This window comes from Polyodon spathula, chromosome 6 (assembly GCF_017654505.1).
Source record: "Polyodon spathula isolate WHYD16114869_AA chromosome 6, ASM1765450v1, whole genome shotgun sequence".
In the NCBI taxonomy this organism is placed as follows: domain Eukaryota; kingdom Metazoa; phylum Chordata; class Actinopteri; order Acipenseriformes; family Polyodontidae; genus Polyodon; species Polyodon spathula.
The window spans coordinates 66408116-66426315 of record NC_054539.1 but is presented as its reverse complement, the minus strand read 5'-3'; the positions used below and the strand labels follow the sequence as shown (position 1 = coordinate 66426315).

General features: G+C 37.8%; 2 protein-coding genes across 6 annotated transcripts in view; one reads left to right on the top strand and one right to left on the bottom strand.

Annotated features, from left to right (window-relative positions):
* Positions 1-1320, top strand: part of LOC121317495 (calcipressin-2-like) — a 70508-nt gene extending 69188 nt beyond the window's left edge. For all 3 annotated transcript variants that reach the window (XM_041253495.1, XM_041253496.1, XM_041253497.1), the window contains one exon: positions 1154-1320. In XM_041253495.1, coding sequence (XP_041109429.1) covers positions 1154-1314 — 161 coding nt within the window. In that variant the 3' untranslated portion in view covers positions 1315-1320. The remainder of the gene's footprint in view (positions 1-1153) is intronic.
* A 221-nt stretch (positions 1321-1541) lies between these two features.
* LOC121317494 (cationic trypsin-like) lies at positions 1542-12742 on the bottom strand. 3 transcript variants are annotated; one of them, XR_005950505.1, is made up of 7 exons: positions 12632-12742; positions 12138-12315; positions 6581-6764; positions 5806-6053; positions 5340-5479; positions 1913-1984; positions 1582-1664 (listed from the first exon to the last, which is right to left on the bottom strand). XR_005950505.1 is itself a non-coding variant. In XM_041253494.1 (6 exons), exons 2-6 carry the CDS (start codon positions 12286-12288, stop codon positions 1542-1544), a joined length of 846 nt encoding a protein of 281 aa, XP_041109428.1. In that variant the 5' UTR covers positions 12289-12315; positions 12632-12742. The 3 variants fall into 3 exon arrangements, 2 of the variants coding, with proteins under 2 accessions (XP_041109428.1, XP_041109426.1); XM_041253494.1 differs by lacking the exon at positions 1913-1984 and having other exon boundaries at positions 1542-1664; XM_041253492.1 differs by lacking the exons at positions 1913-1984; positions 12138-12315; positions 12632-12742 and having other exon boundaries at positions 1542-1664; positions 6581-8167.
* Positions 12743-18200: the final 5458 nt, after the last annotated feature.

Genomic DNA, 18200 nt, shown 5'->3' with positions numbered 1-18200 from the left:
TATCAACATTTTGTCCTGCTGTTTATACCACCCCCTTTCAGAGGGTCTAAAATTACATCTCAAACAAAAAAGCTGTTAACTGTGGTATATCACAGTCTCTGAGAGGGTGGAACAAAAATGGAACTGGGAATGGCCATTGCATCAAACATAAACAGCAAAGCTTGAGTTAAAATAGCATGTTAAATTGATAAAGCTCAGCACTTGAAATGGATTAATATGCAAACTGAAAGTGTCCAACACACAAGTTGAATAGTTTTATGTCAAACTGACAAAGCTCGAGGAACTAAAAACAATTCAAATTTACAAAACTCACGTTCTCATTTCTGTTTCGCCTATTCTAAATCAACACTTAACATTCTATTTTTCATTTCACCAGTTGGCCATACTATTCCAATGCCTGTCAATCACACGGTCTGCTTCCCTGCACAACTCTACAGTCTGCCACCCAAACAGTGGATTGAATTGCCTGTCCTGTATAAATAATATCGTTGTAGTTTAGCATTTCAGGTGGTGGTCTTCTAGGTCATGTTGTTTAAGTTTCCGGTTTTATGATTGAGTTTTAAGGTTGTGGATGGCAAATAAACTCACCTTATTGATGGATAAGTACCTTGTATTTTGTTTTCCATCAACTTCAAATGTTTGAGTTTGACATCCAGCAGTAATAGTTCTTTTCAGCAACAGAGATCTTATAGTATGTAATATATAGTTATTATATATAATATATGTTATCATTATAAGACAAAATGACGAGCGTGAGACAAGCAAGTTCTGTCCTTAAAGGAATTACTAAAGAAAAGCTATTTTGTTCACCACAAGTGGGTACTTTGATCATATGCTTATTTATTATTGATTTTAATTTAAGCGATTGGAGTTCCCTCTAGTGGTGGGAAATAATACCATATTAAATAATAGTAAATAACCATAAAATAATGGAAATAATATTGTTACCATATTCAGATTTATGTACAATGCACAGAGCCAGTGCAGATGTTATCAAATTAAATTAAATCTAGGCATTTAAACCCATACATGTTGTCTGTTAATTGTATGTCCACGCATTCCACGTGTTATCCATGCGTATTTGCTGTTTTCGTACACTCCTCCCATTTCAGTGATGGCAATCTGTGTTTTTTGCTCTCTGTCTTTTTCCCAGGAGAGAAGTATGAGCTCCATGCGGGAACAGAGTCGACACCCAGTGTGGTCGTCCACGTCTGTGACAGCGACAATGAGAAAGAAGAGGAACCAAAAAACTGCCCCAAACCAAAAATCGTCCAGACAAGACGCCCTGATCTTCCTGTGACCATGCCTCGCTGAATTCCCTGCCAGAAAGAAGGAACCCTGTTCCGCTGTCTCTCTCAAACACACACATTTCTCTCGGAATGCAGTTGTCTTTCCTGCACAGGAACTTTGATGCTCAGTAACCTTTTGCTGTCCACACAGTCGTGCAGCAAGGGCTAGAAGGGGCTTGTTCTGTGTGTGCCTTGCTTGTAACACACAGCCATTTCATGTAAGTTCACCTCATATGTTCTGTAGGTACCACATCATTGCGTTCCATGAGTGCTTCCTTTCGGTTTTATTGTATTTGAGCTTCGTTTGGTAACCCGTGGTTGGCAGTGGAAGTCTGTGATGTTTGAATAATGTGTCCAATGGAAACAAAGCCTCAACTGAAAAGAAAAGGGGAGTTTACTTTTCAAAGGACAATGGTCACGCACTTAGCACTACTTTCCATTGGCAGCCATATCACTGAATAGTACATTTTTCTAAGAGCATGCTAGTCATTAAAAAAATTAAAGGTGACTGAAATACAATGCTGCATGAGTTAACATAACCTGAATACATACAGTCTAGAATACATTTAAAGTCCTCAAACTGTTTTTTGACACATACATAAAAACCAAATGCATGCACTGACCTCTAAATGTTAAGCACATTATCTCTGTTACGTTTGCTGTGGGTAACTCTTCTTTCTTTATTGTTCTTGTGCCTGACAAATAATGAGTACAAGGTGATATTTTTGTATCTGAAAATATTGGAGTCAGTTACACATCCAGTCAAATATCATTTTAGTAAAATGCTTGGAGTCTGTAAAAGTGTGTATTTTCATCTAGAATAGTTTAGATTACATCTGTTTTCTAGCAAAGTGCATGATTGTTATTAAAACAAAAAGTCTACTGCTAGCTTTTTACAACATTCTAAAAGATTGTATATGAAACAAAAATGGCTACCAACTCTCCGGTAGACGTCAAAGTAAGACTTTTTGGAAACCTGTTGATTTCATAGGTGTGTCAGAAGATTCTAGAACAGTCACAAAGGGTAAACTCCAAAATATATAATAGTGCTTTATCAAGAGCGTTTTTTTCCCCCTTTTCTGTGGTGAAATTCAGTTTAACAGAGGAACAGTACATATATGTTTTGAAATGCAAGAATAGCAGCAGAGGGTATTCCATGTCATTAGACAGCACTTAGTTTTTATAATTTAATCTCTAACTAAATGGCTTTGCCATAGTAAAACTATCACTATATCCATATATATATGAGAATGTGATTCTTTGATTTCTCCATCTAAGCAGTCACCTACATATTAATGTATAGAAAAAGTGTATCACTTATTTTGACAAGTGTGATTCAATACTTTATTTGCATGTATAAAACAAAACATCAAAAGACACTGCTTTATTACATTGGTCCCTCTATATTATGAAGCATTATTTACACCCATGGTTGTGTAGCTGCATGTAACGTCAACTTAGTTATTACTGATAACACTTTTTGTAATTACACAGTAATTACATATGTATGTAACTTATTACGTTGCCACATGTTCAATTACTATGAAAGCCCACTGAAAGTAGTGTTCGTTATAATGAAATCCCCTGGTGTGATTATGTTTTTATACAGTACCGTGATTTTGGTTACATTACACAAAGTGTTTGGGTTTGTATTGGGTGAATAGCAAAGGGAATAGAAATCTTACCACGCCTGAATTAAATCAGTGTATGTATAAGTGTATAACTATACTTTATCGTGACTATGGCGCTACCATCATTTTGAATGAATCCAGGCCCCAGTAAATGCAATCTCGTGTCCATTAGGAATTCTGTTTTGTTTTTTACTTGCTTTTTTTCTTTAATGTTCTGATGCTAGTGGTGCACTTATGAATGAAAATATATATATATATATTCATTTCAGTTTTCACACTGATCAGTCTTTGGGAACATTTGCGTTTAGGTGGAGGTGGGGGGAGTCATTTTGTTATGGTCCCCATTTACAAAAATGCTCATGCAAAAAACAAAAAACAAAAACAAAAATGTATTACAAGTTTTTGTTTTCTCTGGGTTTTATATCATTTTGCACCATACATTGAGACCCTGCACCTTGTTATGATGTAACTGTCAACTAAACTTTTTGTGTGATTGTCATTATTTTTAATACTAAACCTGCTTTGCAGAAGTGTATTTTAGATTGGGAAGTAGCACTATTCTACAACCATATATATATATATATAATATATATATATATATATATATATATATATATATATATATATATATATATATATATATATATATATATATATATCCTTTGTGTATTATTGTCAGTAATGTACTGTTCGTCTAAGTGTTGGAACTGCCTGCTACACTGTTGTGACATATCTGTATATATTAATCAATACTATTTTTACTGCATTTTTGTACAGACATGCATTGTAGGAATGTACCAGTAGTTTAACTGATTTAAATGTAGTATTAAAGAGTTTGGTTTTAACTCAGTTTTGAAAGATATTCATTCATTGTCTTGTGTTGAGTATCTGACCCCATGGTATTTATTAATTGTGCACATTGAGCTTCTCATGTCAGCCTGAACTACTGTAGCGTTGACTGAAGTGTAATATAAACCAATGTGATATGCACAGAGATTGACAGAAACATACACCAGTACACAAGGATATTAACTTGGTCTTAAGCACTAACTATAACATTTAGCAAAAGTGGTGGTATTGGGGTTATATAAGAAAACTTGGTGTTTACCCTGAAATTGGTTTTCAAATTCAAGTAATGAAACTTCAGTTTTTAGATGTCTTAAATAATTATTCTCCCATATGATGAAATGCTTGAACCAACAGGCTGGGATTTTTGTGCTGTTCTTAAATGACGGCTCCTTAAGAGAGCTACATCTAAGGAGTACCCATGCACGTGTTGGGTGTCTTTCTTCTGAAGATTACACATGAAAAACCCCTGTCACATGTACACTGGAACGTAGACTTTAAACTGTGATATTCTGGAAATCGTTTTAATGGCAGTGAAAACGAGCTCGTAAGAGGGAAGACAGGAGTTAGCTTTAAGTGACTCTCGTTTTTATTGTGTCATATTTGTTATAGGGCTGCCCTTTTGTGTAACCTGTGTAGATATAACAACATCGTGGCACTGTTCTTTTTATCCTACCTGACATGTTTTGATCAGATAGGATATACACTGTAGTAAATTGAACCACATGGTAAGTATATGAATTTAGACAACATATTAACACCTTGTCGACTAAAATTTTTTATTGCAGCCACAATTTACGCAGGTCCTTGTACTACCTGCAGTAAAAGGCTAAACAGCACCAGCACAAAGCACATCGTATGAAATGAGAAAAGCAATTGCGAGGATGAATTCTTTGGGTGTTGCCTTTGATGTTCTGTTCTGTAACTTTTAACAGAAGAGGCTGGATCAGCTGGATTAAAAGGAAATCCATGTTTTGTTGTTGTTTCTAAAATCCATCCCTTGTAATTGGCGAGTACAGTATAGACTCCAGGACTGTTTGCACGCGCGCACTCAAATCCAAAGCTCACGACTCCTACTTGGAAAAATATTTGGCCCCCTTTTTTTCTGCAAACCAATGGTCCGCCACTATCACCCTAAAAAGAATTTGAACATGCTACATAAAATGGTGTGAGGAACAAATACTATGCAATAGTCTTTCTGCCTACCTAACCTGTGATGCAAGTTATAAACAGGATCGTAAAAGAATATAACATCTGGTAACCTGTTCGGCTCAAAACTGATGACATGGGCCACGCCTGATGCTGAACCCTGCTCACCCCTTGCTCTCCAATGTGAACAGCTATAGGATGCTCACTTTAAAAGATTCAAACCAGGGTAGACCGTTCTAAACCAGGATAGTTTACATTGTGAACAGTTTCTAAAAACTGTTGTTTTATTAGCATTTCAGCAGTAGTAAGTTAGTGCATGTTTACTTATTCAACACATGGTGTAGCTATCTTTGTTTAGCAACATTACATGAACTCACCCCCTTCCATACTGTATTTACAAGGGTAGAAACACAATAAAAATTACCTGGCAAGAATCTCTACCCCCTTTTTCATAGCCTGCACACAGCATGTTTTCATTGATCATTCTGATCCATTTTTTACATAAGTCCCAATTAATAATGGGCATTTTCACTTTCTGAAGACGGTCAGGAATGTTTTTGCCACCTGTTGGAAGTAGAAAAAAAGTTTACCACTGGAAACATGTACTTATCATTTTATTTTATCTTACTACTGTATATATTGCCAGTATATTAAAACAAACACAAAACTATAATAGAAAATAAATACATTTATAACAACTAGCTTACTAATACGTTTAGAAATATTGTTCATTTTGTGTTAGTAGTTCATATGAACCAATTTAAAAGAGGAATAACAATAACCTGAAGAGCCTTTAAACAAAGTTAACCCATTTTTCCTGATATGATCAACTTGGAGTTAAGAAACAGTGTTCTGATTGGCTGGTGTGTGTTTAGATCATTTTTACTTACTAAAGTCTGTTTTACCCCATCCAGTAACCCAACAGTCTTCATAGTTTTCATTATTAAAATAACTCTCCAGAGGGATACATATGGGCATTGCCCTGTCTCTTAGTTCAATCGGTGGGTCAACCTTCAGTAAAGCAATGTCATTATCTTGACTTTTATCATTATACTGTTCATGTCTAAAGGCTTCTGCTGAATGCCTGGTTCCACCACCCTTCCAGTTGTTGGTACCAACTCTCAAGACAACTTTTGTACTAAGACAAAACAAAAGGAAAAATGTACAATATGACTTTCCTTGCAAAATTGGAATGTAAATACCCATGAAAATATACAGCGTGAAAAATGTTACAATAGTTTTATTTCAACACATAGACACTTTATTGAAGGTTCTTCAGTCATTTACTTGTATTGAAAAACTCAATCTGGGCTTTACTAGTAGATAAAACCAGGAGCAGATTATAGTTAGGAGTAAAAACCTTGGTTAATCTGATCTATAGTCCTGCACAGCTGTCAAGACTTTGAGCGCTTCAAGCTAATGTAGCTATTTAGAATGTATATAGTTTGTATTTGATTTGTATAGTGTTTAACCTTAAAAAAATGTGTCTCAGAGTAATAACTATAAATACATAAAGTTAATAAATATGACTACTATTTAGAATACTATCTAAAGCATTGTGCGGTTACTAAAAAGAGACCTTATAAAAGCATGCCGTAGTAAATATGACCAACTATAGTCAACACACAGATTTAATGATTTGATTTCTAAGATCACGATACTTACAGTCGTGGAAAACAGTGGGCAGCAGATATAAGCCATATGGGACTAAGAATCGATGCACCGCAAAAATGTGAACCCATTATGAGGCTCACTTGCCATGGGAACTCCCCAGGTTCAGCGTCCAAGCCGCCAACTATGCGCGAATGTACTGCATGAGAGCCATTGTAAAGTGGTCTAACTCCACAAGCTACAAAAAACACAGAACAGGTTAACTGTATAACAAGTATGTCAGTAGCATACACCCCCTCCCCCACAGCTCTTGTAAACTTCATTGAGTTCAGGCACCCATAGTTGAAACACAAGTCACTTGCAATGTAGGCTACAGTTACATTCTGTAGAAAAGCATCTGATTGCCTAGCTAAAAATTGTGTAGCCTTGTTGAATAAGTGCCCCCCAAGAGGCCATGGAATGTTGTTTGGAAGCATGGAGGGTTCAGTTAGCCATATCATATCCCACTGTCTCTATGCACTATTACTGCATGGGTGGCTTGGTTATGAGACAAATGTGTTTTACGCTTCCAAGAACATGAAGGCGGCCCAGTTCCCTGGTCAAGTGAAGATTCTGCTCCTTGACATGGTTGTGGTGAAGCCTTAACACCAGGGGGCAGGGGCCTTGGGATGATTGGGCAGTGAGCAAGATTCCGACAAGTGGACACTTTAAAAATGTGCCTTTCCAAATACCTCAAACACAGGAACCTTGGAGAAATACAGATTATTAGACTGCAATAACAAATAATAGATGGTCTTGTCCCCACCACAGCATTCTAATGTTGAAATCATTATCTTTTCACAGCCACTCGTACCACCATGGCATTATAACTGAAACGCCCTAATTTACATTTTAACATGTGAAACATTTTACTGACATCTATTTACATTTCGGAAAAAGAAATGTTGTTAAATAGAAATAACTTACCTGTGTGACTGTGCTGGATTAACAAGGACAATATTATTAGTTTAAAAACTGGAATCATTTTCTTCAGCGCCCTAAACATACATTATAAAAACGGTCTGAGTGACTTTACAGCTTTGAAAGTTACCGCAAAGACCAGCAGTGTTTACATTATGACATCACATCGTCACCTGCATACCAGGACTGGGCTGCAGCCAGTATCCATAGCGCTCGTTACTGTACAAACAACTGTCTTCAGCAGACTAAAGCACATCAGTAGGTGTCCATTGCCAAGCTCCCTAACCTCACTTACAAGGGTCTTGCTTTATACTTTCCTAAAATACATGTTGTAAAAAAAATAATGAGTTATTCTAGTTTGATAGTTTGATTTATCTTTCCCTTCCTGTTCTGTTTCCTATAATAACTGAACTAAGGGGTTTCTGCCGCACAAAGATTTTTTTACCCTGAGCTGGGGATGAAATAAAGTGGACGCACAAGTCCAGGAGTCATACTTTTAGCTGGAGAATGTGATAAGCCTTATGTCACACCATTTGAACTGCATGGGTCCAGTAATATCAAACAATGATGTCACTGAAACATGCTGCCATGGGTGGAAAGGGATGACATCACAATATGCAGTGACATCATGGTTTCCCTTTTTTTCCTACTTTCACCTGAAGAAGAGACCTTTGAGGTCTTGAAAGCTTGTGAATAATTATTATTTAGTTAGTCCAGTAAAAGGAACCACTTCTCCTTCTCTTTGTCTATCATCTCTGGACTAATACGGCTACCATTTCATCTATCTACGCATAAAGAATATAAAAGACCCATTTGTTACAGAAAAGTATTCTTAATAATGAATAGCCACATTTTTACAAAACATGTATGTCAAGAAATATAATTTAAACAGAAGATATACAATGATTGTGGTTCTGATCACTTCAGCGTTTTCAGCAGTTGTTTATTCTAAATACCACTCGTTTTATCATTAAAGGGTGTGCTAAGGTAATCCAGGGGTCTGATTGTAGGCCTAATGAAGGCTAGCCAATGCAGTGCTGTAAACAGTTGTTGTGTCTTGCCTTGCCTATGTTAGTGACTGGTTTTGAGGATACCCAGAAGTTACCATCTACCCTGTGAGAAAATATGTAGTTCAATTTTCATAGCCTTGATGTACTGTAGTAGTTAGGGCAGGGGTTGTAGCTGTTGCCAGTGAAATCAATCTTTCAATAGACGCTTGCTTTGTATGAATTCCACAAGATGGCAGCATCTACAAATTCTTCTGACAGTTACCCAAACCTTTGCCAAACATTCCATATGTACAAAAGCAGACACCTTAAAATAAAATAATCATACGTGGTGTCTGCAAACAAAGGGCCCGGTTACAAAAAAGCATCAGCTGAATGAAGCTGTTCGATCTGCAAATGCCAATCCCACAGAGTGTAACTGCCAACACTCTCCTGTGGTATTATTGATGGCACCCTGTGTTGTTTTTAGCTGTACCACAACAATACTGTCACCAGTAGTGGTCCACAGAACAGCCCAAAGGACAGAGGATTTCTATTTTAATGATCTAAAGATTAACAACGTTTATAACACATAGGAATACAGTGTCCAAACTGTCAGCCAATGAAGCCTATGCAGGCAAGCAAGAAATTAGAATTTTAATTAGATTTGTTTATCAGAGGAAAATTAGAGTTTTAATTATAAAACTTAAGTGCTGCTAGATTAAATGTTAAGCTATAATGCATGATAAAAAATAAAATAAATGCTTTGATTAATTAAATCTAGCCTAGTTTTAAAAATCATTCCTAATGAGTGCATTAAAGAAAAGTCCATTTAAAAACCTTGTTTAATATTGTAACTTTAACACACTTCAACAAAAGGTTTGGTACAAGACACACAACATAATATATATATATATATATATATATATATATATATATATATATATATATATATATATATAATATATATATATATATTATATATATATATATTGATATACTATATAACAAATTAACTTTTTTTACTTGCTGTGATATTAATTGTTGTAAAGAAGAAAAACCTGCCAGGTTAGTGAATTAATGTTGGAATTATAAGAAGCCATTAATCTAGCAATCATGTCACATTTGAGAGCTTTGTAGAACGTAATAACATTGAGGTTTCCATGGGGGCAAAAGACTCTTAACAAGATTTAAAAAAATAATAAAATAAATAAAATAAGGTAACACCTCACATTAGGTGTCTAACTATATGCTAACTGCACTACAGTAATTGCACATATTGTTGTGTAGTTACAAAGCAACAACATGCTTAATACACCTATGTAACCACACTCAGGTTACATTTATGTTAAAACAATTTTTTTTTTTTTTTATTGCAGTGCAGTACCAGCATCTCATCTTTTTGAGCTACCTGTAAAAGTCCAGCAACACTTTAAGCAAAGAGGTTCATAATCCCTACAGTATGTTTTGTCATGTTTGGTACAGTAGCCTACTGCCACCTAATACTAAAACTAGTCAGTCAATCGCAACTGTAGAAGTCAGTGCAGTGATTGGCAGAGAAGTGACCCGTTTGAACATACACAGAATTGTTTCAGGTAAGGGCTTGTGTGTGTTCATGATGAAGTCATGTCAGGTTTGAGGTTCCATATGCGCATGTCTGGAATGCATATTTAATTGGTGAATTCCATTGTAATTACCAAGTAGTAAATAAGTAATTACATTATTTGTTATTTGGGAATTTAAAATGAAGCGTTTCCTATGTGTTCAGAATTGTGGCTGCTCTGTCTTTTTTCTGAGTAAGTTTCATTTTACTGGAATGACTCATACCACTGATGTCTGAAAGTTATAAGATCAGTAAAAACCTGATGCTCATAATGGGCAAGGCTGCTGATCTGTATGGTTCAAGAAGGAGGAATGACTTTCATATGTCCTGGTTTGTGGACACCTGTCTTTGGAGGAACACCACTCACACTGTGGAATTAAAATAGCACACTGAATGCTGTCATGAATATAATATAATGGAGATTATTAAGTTTGTGTAAACACCAACGCTTGGTATCAAAAACATTCAAATGCAGATTTGTTTTGACCCGTAAATGCAGTGTTATTTAGATCCACTGATCCTAAACTAGAGCCCATTCAGCTGTGCCTCTAATACCTCAATGTAGTTTTCCTATAACTGTTGCGTGCAGTTCAGCTTGTATGCTTTTTGCTGCATGTGAAACCAGTAAATGTGAAATCGTCTTTACTGTCACGGTGATGCCAACTACAAATCCTGGAAGCCAGATTTCCCCGTGGAGGCAGATTTATACTGACTGCATCAACTGCAGAGAGTACAAGAGCTACCTGGTCAGACAGGAGGAAGGGCCAGCTGAAGGGATTAATGCTGCCAGCAGGTTTGTTTTTCAGCTGCCTGGCTGCTCTCTGAACTCTAGCCAGGAATTATGACCAGTTTCAGTAAAATGTTTCCAAAAAGCAGAAAAAAAAAAGAATCTCGTGATGAAAGTTTGATCACCTCCAGTTTTTTTTTTTTTTTTATACAAACTGCAGTTAAAACTGGCCAGTGGCCATTGTAAACTCTGACCACCCTTCCCAGTCTTGTATTACTGTACTCTGTGCAGAGTTGCCAAAGTAAAGTATGTATTTTTTGGACTGTTTAGTAGAACAAGTTAACAAAGTACAGTACAATTATAAACTATTTGAGCAATTAGATGTCTATTCCTTGTTTTATGATTCTCTTAAAGATAATAACATTGGACCAGAGCACTGGTCTTAAAACAATGAGGAAGGTCACTAGTTAACTATAAAGTTGTTGGGGGCTAATACTATAAAAAATCCTAAACATTTAAAAGTACAGTTTTTCATGACTTAATGTTGTCTTAAATCTCCCACAACAGCCATGCAGGTCACAGCTGCTTTACCATTGTAACCTGTTCCATTTGCAATATTGTTTGTGAAAGATTTGACAGCTCTAAAGTATGCCTAAGGTGTTTGTTACTTTTTTTGTAACATTAATTAACAGTTTGATTTTGCTATCTTACAAGCCCCACACATCAGACTCATCGCAAAACTTCTGATGAATAATGTTGCATTTGATTTGAGTGCCAATTTAAGTAAACATTTTTAATTATTATTTTGTTTTAGAGAAAGCTATTATTAAAAGTTTTGTTTATTGTTATTGTTTTGACCGGGAGGGAAACGCACAGGGCAATGACAGCAATAATGACATTATTAACTTCAGTTCTATAGCACTTAAATGATCTTCCTAATGTAATCCAGCCTATCTGCATTTAGTTTTACACTTAACACAAATTCAATAGTGGTTACTAGGGGTGTGCTGGTATAAGTACTCATAATTGCCTTTAAGAAGTACCCATCAATCAATGGGCGTTGATTTTATGGCTGTACTTTATTGTTAACAACTTTTTGTTTTAACTCTTGTTTTGAGTTTGTATAATTACTATTAATTAATTAATAAGATTTTATTGTTAAAGATTCCGAAAACACTATTGTTAATATAATTATTACTGATATAACAGAATACTATATATATATATATATATATATATATATATATATATATATATATCTATATATATTAATATATAATATATATATAAATTAAAATCTAACAATAGGTTAAAATCAAGGCCAGACGGATTCACCTGCTGCTCTTGAGTCTTCCTCACAGTGAGGACAGGCTGCTATTTCGGAAGCCCAATGGGGCAGGACACCCCCGTGCCACTGAGCCCACAATGAGTTCTTACTCAGGTACTGCGGATTGTACTCCTGGGCTTCTCGGATCTCTATGCTCATTTCACCAAGTTCATTCTTAGTCAGCACCTGTGAAAGCATCCAAACAGAAACACAATGCTAACAAGATAACTGCTGGGACTAGTTTCGTCACACTCTTTAGTATGACCAGTAAATATGTTTAGTAGTTATTTAAAATACGTTGCTTGCACTTTACTGAGACAAAAGTCCTACTTTCTAGCAGATGTGCTCCGACAACTGGAAGCATCACACATTAAACAGAAGCAAAAATATTTCAAACCCTCCTGTAAATGGTTTATAAAACACTACTTCATAAAATAAATATGTCTCTATCATAGCCACTGTAAGCAAAATATCAATCATCATCAACAGAACCATTACATACCAGGAAGCAAGTGCAGACAGGTAGAAGTCTGATTGGACACACCCTGTGCCACTATCTCAGTAATGCAACTTGGTATGGAACATTAATACATTTGAGAGATACGAACCAGGGGCAGCTGTGAAGAGACAATGCCAAAGCTATTACATAAGTCACATTTATCAAATTTAATTGATCACTTTGATTAAATTAGTACTATGACAGCTATGTTAGATTTATTTTAGATGTCATGAATTAATAATTCGTTTTGATGTGTTTTTATTGTCCAATATATATATATATATATATATATATATATATATATATATATATATATATATATATATTATATAATTTTAAAATGGGATACGACTGTATCATTTAAGAAAAGGGCTTGTAACCAGGAGGTCCCCGGTTCAAATCTTGGCTCACTCACTGACTCACTCTGTGACCCTGAGCAAGTCACTTAACCTCCTTGTGCTCTGTCTTTCAGGTGAGATGTTGTTGTAAGTGACTCTGCAGCTGATGCATAGTTCACACACCCTAGTCTCTGTAAGTCACCTTGAATAAAGGTGCCTGCTAAATAAACAAATAATAAAAAAAAGATAATAATAATACTACTAATAATAATATTCAAGTACTCATTTCAAGGCTGATTTCATGAGAATCAGTAAAGTTGTTACTTGTTTCTATACAGGCTGTGTCAAAAAAAAGTCTGCCTGTTAGAATCACCTCACAACATGCATTAATGTGCAGCAACCATTCTAGAAATGTCATTGTAATTGTTTTCCTCCAAACTGCTACTAATTATGAGCCCCAGTTACTGTAAACTATAAACGTTGACATTAAGAAAAGGAAAAAAGAAAAGTCTGTGTCTTAAAACTGTAGCCTGTGTGTGCCTGGAGATGTGTGAAAAGAAAACCTGTTCTGTGAAGGAACCTGCCAGCCACCTTGTTGCACTGACCATCTGCTGTGAAGTGAGCAAGCACCTGTCAGAAGCATCTGCTAGACAAAGCTAGATAACAGCAAATCAGTTTTACCCTGAAGGCCAGACTTTTAAAAGGCATACAACCCTGTTTGCATTACTTCTAGCATTCCATAGCTTAAACAGCGGAAGTAGATATAGGGTTTGAATGGGGAGGCACACACATGGCAGCCATAGGGAACATGATAAAGCAGACCACCCAAGTGATCCACATTTCACATGTGAGCCCTGTAATTTGACGTTAAAACTCCCAAACTCGTGACGGTCACTGTAGAACCCGCAAAAAAACAAACAAACAAAAAAATATATATGTAAGATCACTGTGTGGGTGATGTTAAAAAAGCTGAAGTTTGTCATTATCAACATATGGCTTCTTAATTTAAGTTGGAAATGAAATCATTTTAAAATTAACCAATGTTGCTGTTTTCTTTTTCTTTTATTGATTCGAAATGTAATTTTAATAATTTGGGTCAGATTAATCATTGTCCAAAATGTTCTCGATACTAAGGGACATGTAATTTATTGAAACTCATGAAAATGAATGGGCAGTTCCAGGTGTTGGGATGTCTTCACAAGGTTTATATCTAAGGCAGTGCTCTTTGTTGTGTTTTTGTTTTCTTGGTTGCCAATCTCTATCTTTAATATGGAAATTTTAGAATGGGCCACAGTCCACAGTTGACAGATGCACAGAGCATTCAAAGAAAATGTATTTTTTTGCATAGACAAGGACTCAAGACTTCAATGTCTTTATTAATTTCATTTGTCCTTGCTTATTTTTAGCTATTTTCCAGTTTTATGTAAACTAAAATGCTTGGGTGTTTTTTACTGTCAAAATATATATAGTAACTCAATAGTACTTGCACACTTCAATTGCACCTTCTTTCCTTTGCTGTCTTCCACAACAAAATCCTTTTGGTCACGGGCACATTCTTCTGGGGTTTTTGTGTAGGCATTCTCCTGCAAACAAGCCTCCATTCTTAATTGCAATCTCAGTTTAAATCTCTCTTTATTAGACATGTAGGAATTTGCTGTCACTCAGTAGTTGGGATGGGTTTAAAGTATTCAGAATCAATCAACAGCTATGTTTCCATGAAACTTTTTAATGTGCTAAAATGCATATGGAAAAAAAAAAAGCTTGCAACTGTGATGGAAACAAACAATATTCAATTAATTCATGCAAGAGCGAACAAAAACAAAATTTGTTCGATAGGGGTGGAAATGTATCCTGTATGACAAATGTTGCGCACAAGTGCAATGGAAATAGTTTCTGAACAAATTTTATGAGCTAGCGCATACTTTTTTCAGTCATATGTGGTCAATGCAACACTTCTCTGGAAAGGGTACTTAATTAAAACTTAATGACACCTTGTGTTGATAGTTACATCAGGCTTTGATACAAGTACAAGTGAAATACAAAATACTACAGATTGGGTTGAGTGCAGGATTAAATACAGCAAAATAGGGAGCAGATAAGTACAAGTTAAAGTGCATTAAAGGCAGAGCGCTATATTGTTCAGAGAGAGAGTTGAGTTTTACAGGTGTTGTCTGAAGAGGTGTGTCTTGAGGAGGTGCCGGACAGTGGTCAGGGTCGGTGCGGTCCGGACATCCACAGGAAGGTTGTTCCACCACTGCAGGGGGAGGGTGGAGAAGGAGCGGGCTCTGGAGGCAGGGGAGCGTATAGGAGGTTCAACCGGTTTTCTAGAGCAGGCGGAGCAGAGAGGTCAGGAGGGGTGTAGGGAGAGATGAAGGTCTGGAGTTAGCTGGGTGCAATCTGGTCAAGGCATTGGTAGGTGAGTATAAGAGTCTTGAACTGGATGCGAGCAGTGATTGGGAGCCAGTGGAGTGAGATGAGCTGGATGAGGGAGGGAGGCCGGCCAGGAGGGAGAGGCAGTAGTCTAGGTGGAAGAGTACCAGGGCTTAAATGAGGACTTGTACTGTCATTCTGTCTGCTTTATTATTATTATTATTATTATTATAACAAATACATATGAGGGACACAGAACAGCTTTAAAAAAAAGTTGTATAATGGTAATTAATTTTAATTGTCAAAAAGGTTCGGCAAAAATTGCAGTATAAGTGCCATCGGCAGGTCATGGGATCGAACCCACGAGGCAGATATCACGCCCCACCTGTACCCGTACTGGGAACATGTGAATGCTGCCCTGACATGTGGATGCTTCCCAGGGTGTCAATAACTCTTCTTGATGTAGGCCACGACTGTTGTGTTGTCTGTGCTTGTCTCCCTTGAACATTGTGTAAATAATTCTGCAAGGCCAGGTAAACTGCCTGCAGATCAAAATCGCTGATACAGAGACCCTTCCATGGGGGTTCCGTACATCTTTCACACCCTGGCCATTCCACACAGTGCCCCAGCCCAGGCTGGATGCGTCCGTGGTGACGACCTCCCTTCTGGTGACACTGCCCAGCGCTATGCCTAAGCATAGGTGGGCCAACTTTTTCCACCAGTGCCGTTAGACAGAGGTGGGACACTGTCAATAAGCCGTCATGGTTCAACGTGGGCTGGAAGAACCTACAGTTCAACCAGGCCTGCAGAGGGCGCATATGCAAGAGACCCAATGGAAGGGTCTGGGAAGCTGTTGCCATCAGGCCCAGAAGTTTCAGGAATGTTATTACCGTGATCACTCTGTTGAGCTGTAAGAGCTCCAAACATGCAGCTATTCTCTCCACTATGCTGTCCGACAGAGTGGCGAGCATGGACCCAGAGTCCAAGCACACTCCGAGATAGGAGGCTGTCTGGGAATGGTCTTCACATGATTCACCGTAATGCCCAACAATTGAAGATGGCCGGTGACAAGTCCCGTGTGGGCCTCTGCTTGTGCTGGAGACTCGGCACAAATTAAGCAGTAGTCCAGATAGTTGAGTACTCTGATGGCTTTGAGTCTCAATGGGGCCAACATAGCTTGCATGTACTTTGAGAAGGTATGTGGAAATGGGAGAGGCCAATTGGCTAGATAAGAAAGGTGATACGCAGGTACTTCCTGTGCACTGGTTTTATAAGGATGTGGAAATAGGCATCTTTGAAAATAAAGAGTTGTCCAGCCGTTGCATTGTCAACATCTTGAACCGCTTTTGGCTCAGATACAGGTTGTCCTGTCTGAGGTCGAGTAGCGGTCTGAGGCCACCATCCTGCTTTGGCACTAGGAAGTGTCTGGAGTAGAACCTTTCCTCCAATAGCCCAATAGTTTTTGCAGCAGAGCTGTAACCTCCTGAGACACCACAGCGGCGTCTTGTGGGTCTGTGGCTGATGTGTAGTCATGCCCACAAAGGGAGGGGGACGGTGCTTCTAGTGAATAGCCGGTCTGAACTGTAGTAAGCACCCAGATGTCTTTGGTGCACTGACGCCAATAATCCAGATGGCTCCCTGAGAAGGGGCCCTGGGCCTGTGGCAGTAAACTCCTAGGGCTGCCATTTCGCCTGTGGCGTCGTCTGCACCTTCTGTCTTTGTGCAGGGTGACGGACCATATTATGGTCTCAAACATCGGCTCTGGCAACGGATGCAGCCGGCTGTGTCGGTTTTTGGGAGCCCTAGGCTGCCAGTTTGCTGCTGGTTTACATGCCGGAGGTGGTCGCTTGGAAAGCAGATGAACCAGCTCCTTAGTGGATTCCCGCACATGGTGCGAGTGATGCAGCATCTCATCCACCACGGGACCAAACATATGCCCTGGAGGTCCAGGGCGCCCAACAGCGGTAGTTTATCCCCGTCAGGCACCCGTGCCTTGGAAAGTCAAAGCTGCCTGAGGGCGGCTACCAGAGCAGCCAGGTTTCTGCTTACAGCCTGTCCGTTGAGTTTGGACACACAGAGCAGGTTTCTGTTCACCAGGCGCAGCTTATCCGCAGCTAATCAGATTCTAAGGATGTAGGGGGTTTTCTGTATGTCCGTCCCTTCATCTGTCTGTATGTCACACTTTAATTTTTGCATTTATCTGGAGCATTGCTTATCCAATTGTGATTAAATATTTCATTTCTAATTCATGATATACAATTCTGTAAAACTGTTATTATGTCATATACTGTCCCAATATGTGATGAGGGTAGTGTACAGTATAAAGGATCACAAGTGGCTCCATTTAGAATAACCATTTGCATGGGTCCATTGCAGCTAAACCTTACCCTTGCACCATACTTTAATTTTCTTTTTTAATCATTAGTAGATTTTACAATCTCATAAAAACAAAGCCGTCAAAGTGAAATCAGTGGGCATAAATGGCAAAGAGTGCACGTTAATTTGAGGTTTTTTTTAAGCTTAAATAATTGATATGAAATTGCTGTTGAGAGCTTTAGACAGCAAATTTGCCAAATCTCTTGCTATTACTTTCCCCTCAAACACTGTCGCTATGTAGCTCAACTGTGGTTTTATTGATGCTGAATAACTCAGCAGGCTTGCTCAGCAGGTACCGAACGGGAGAGTAAGCTTTCTGCTGATGAAATGCCAAGCATCCCACTGGCATGATTCCAAGCTGGCACAGTAAAATATGATTTAAGATAGGCATTTGGTGACAGTTGGCTGTGTCATTTGTATCTTATATATTGTGTCAGTTAAAAGGTACACAATATCAGGATTCCATCAGCAAAGAGACCAGTCTTGCA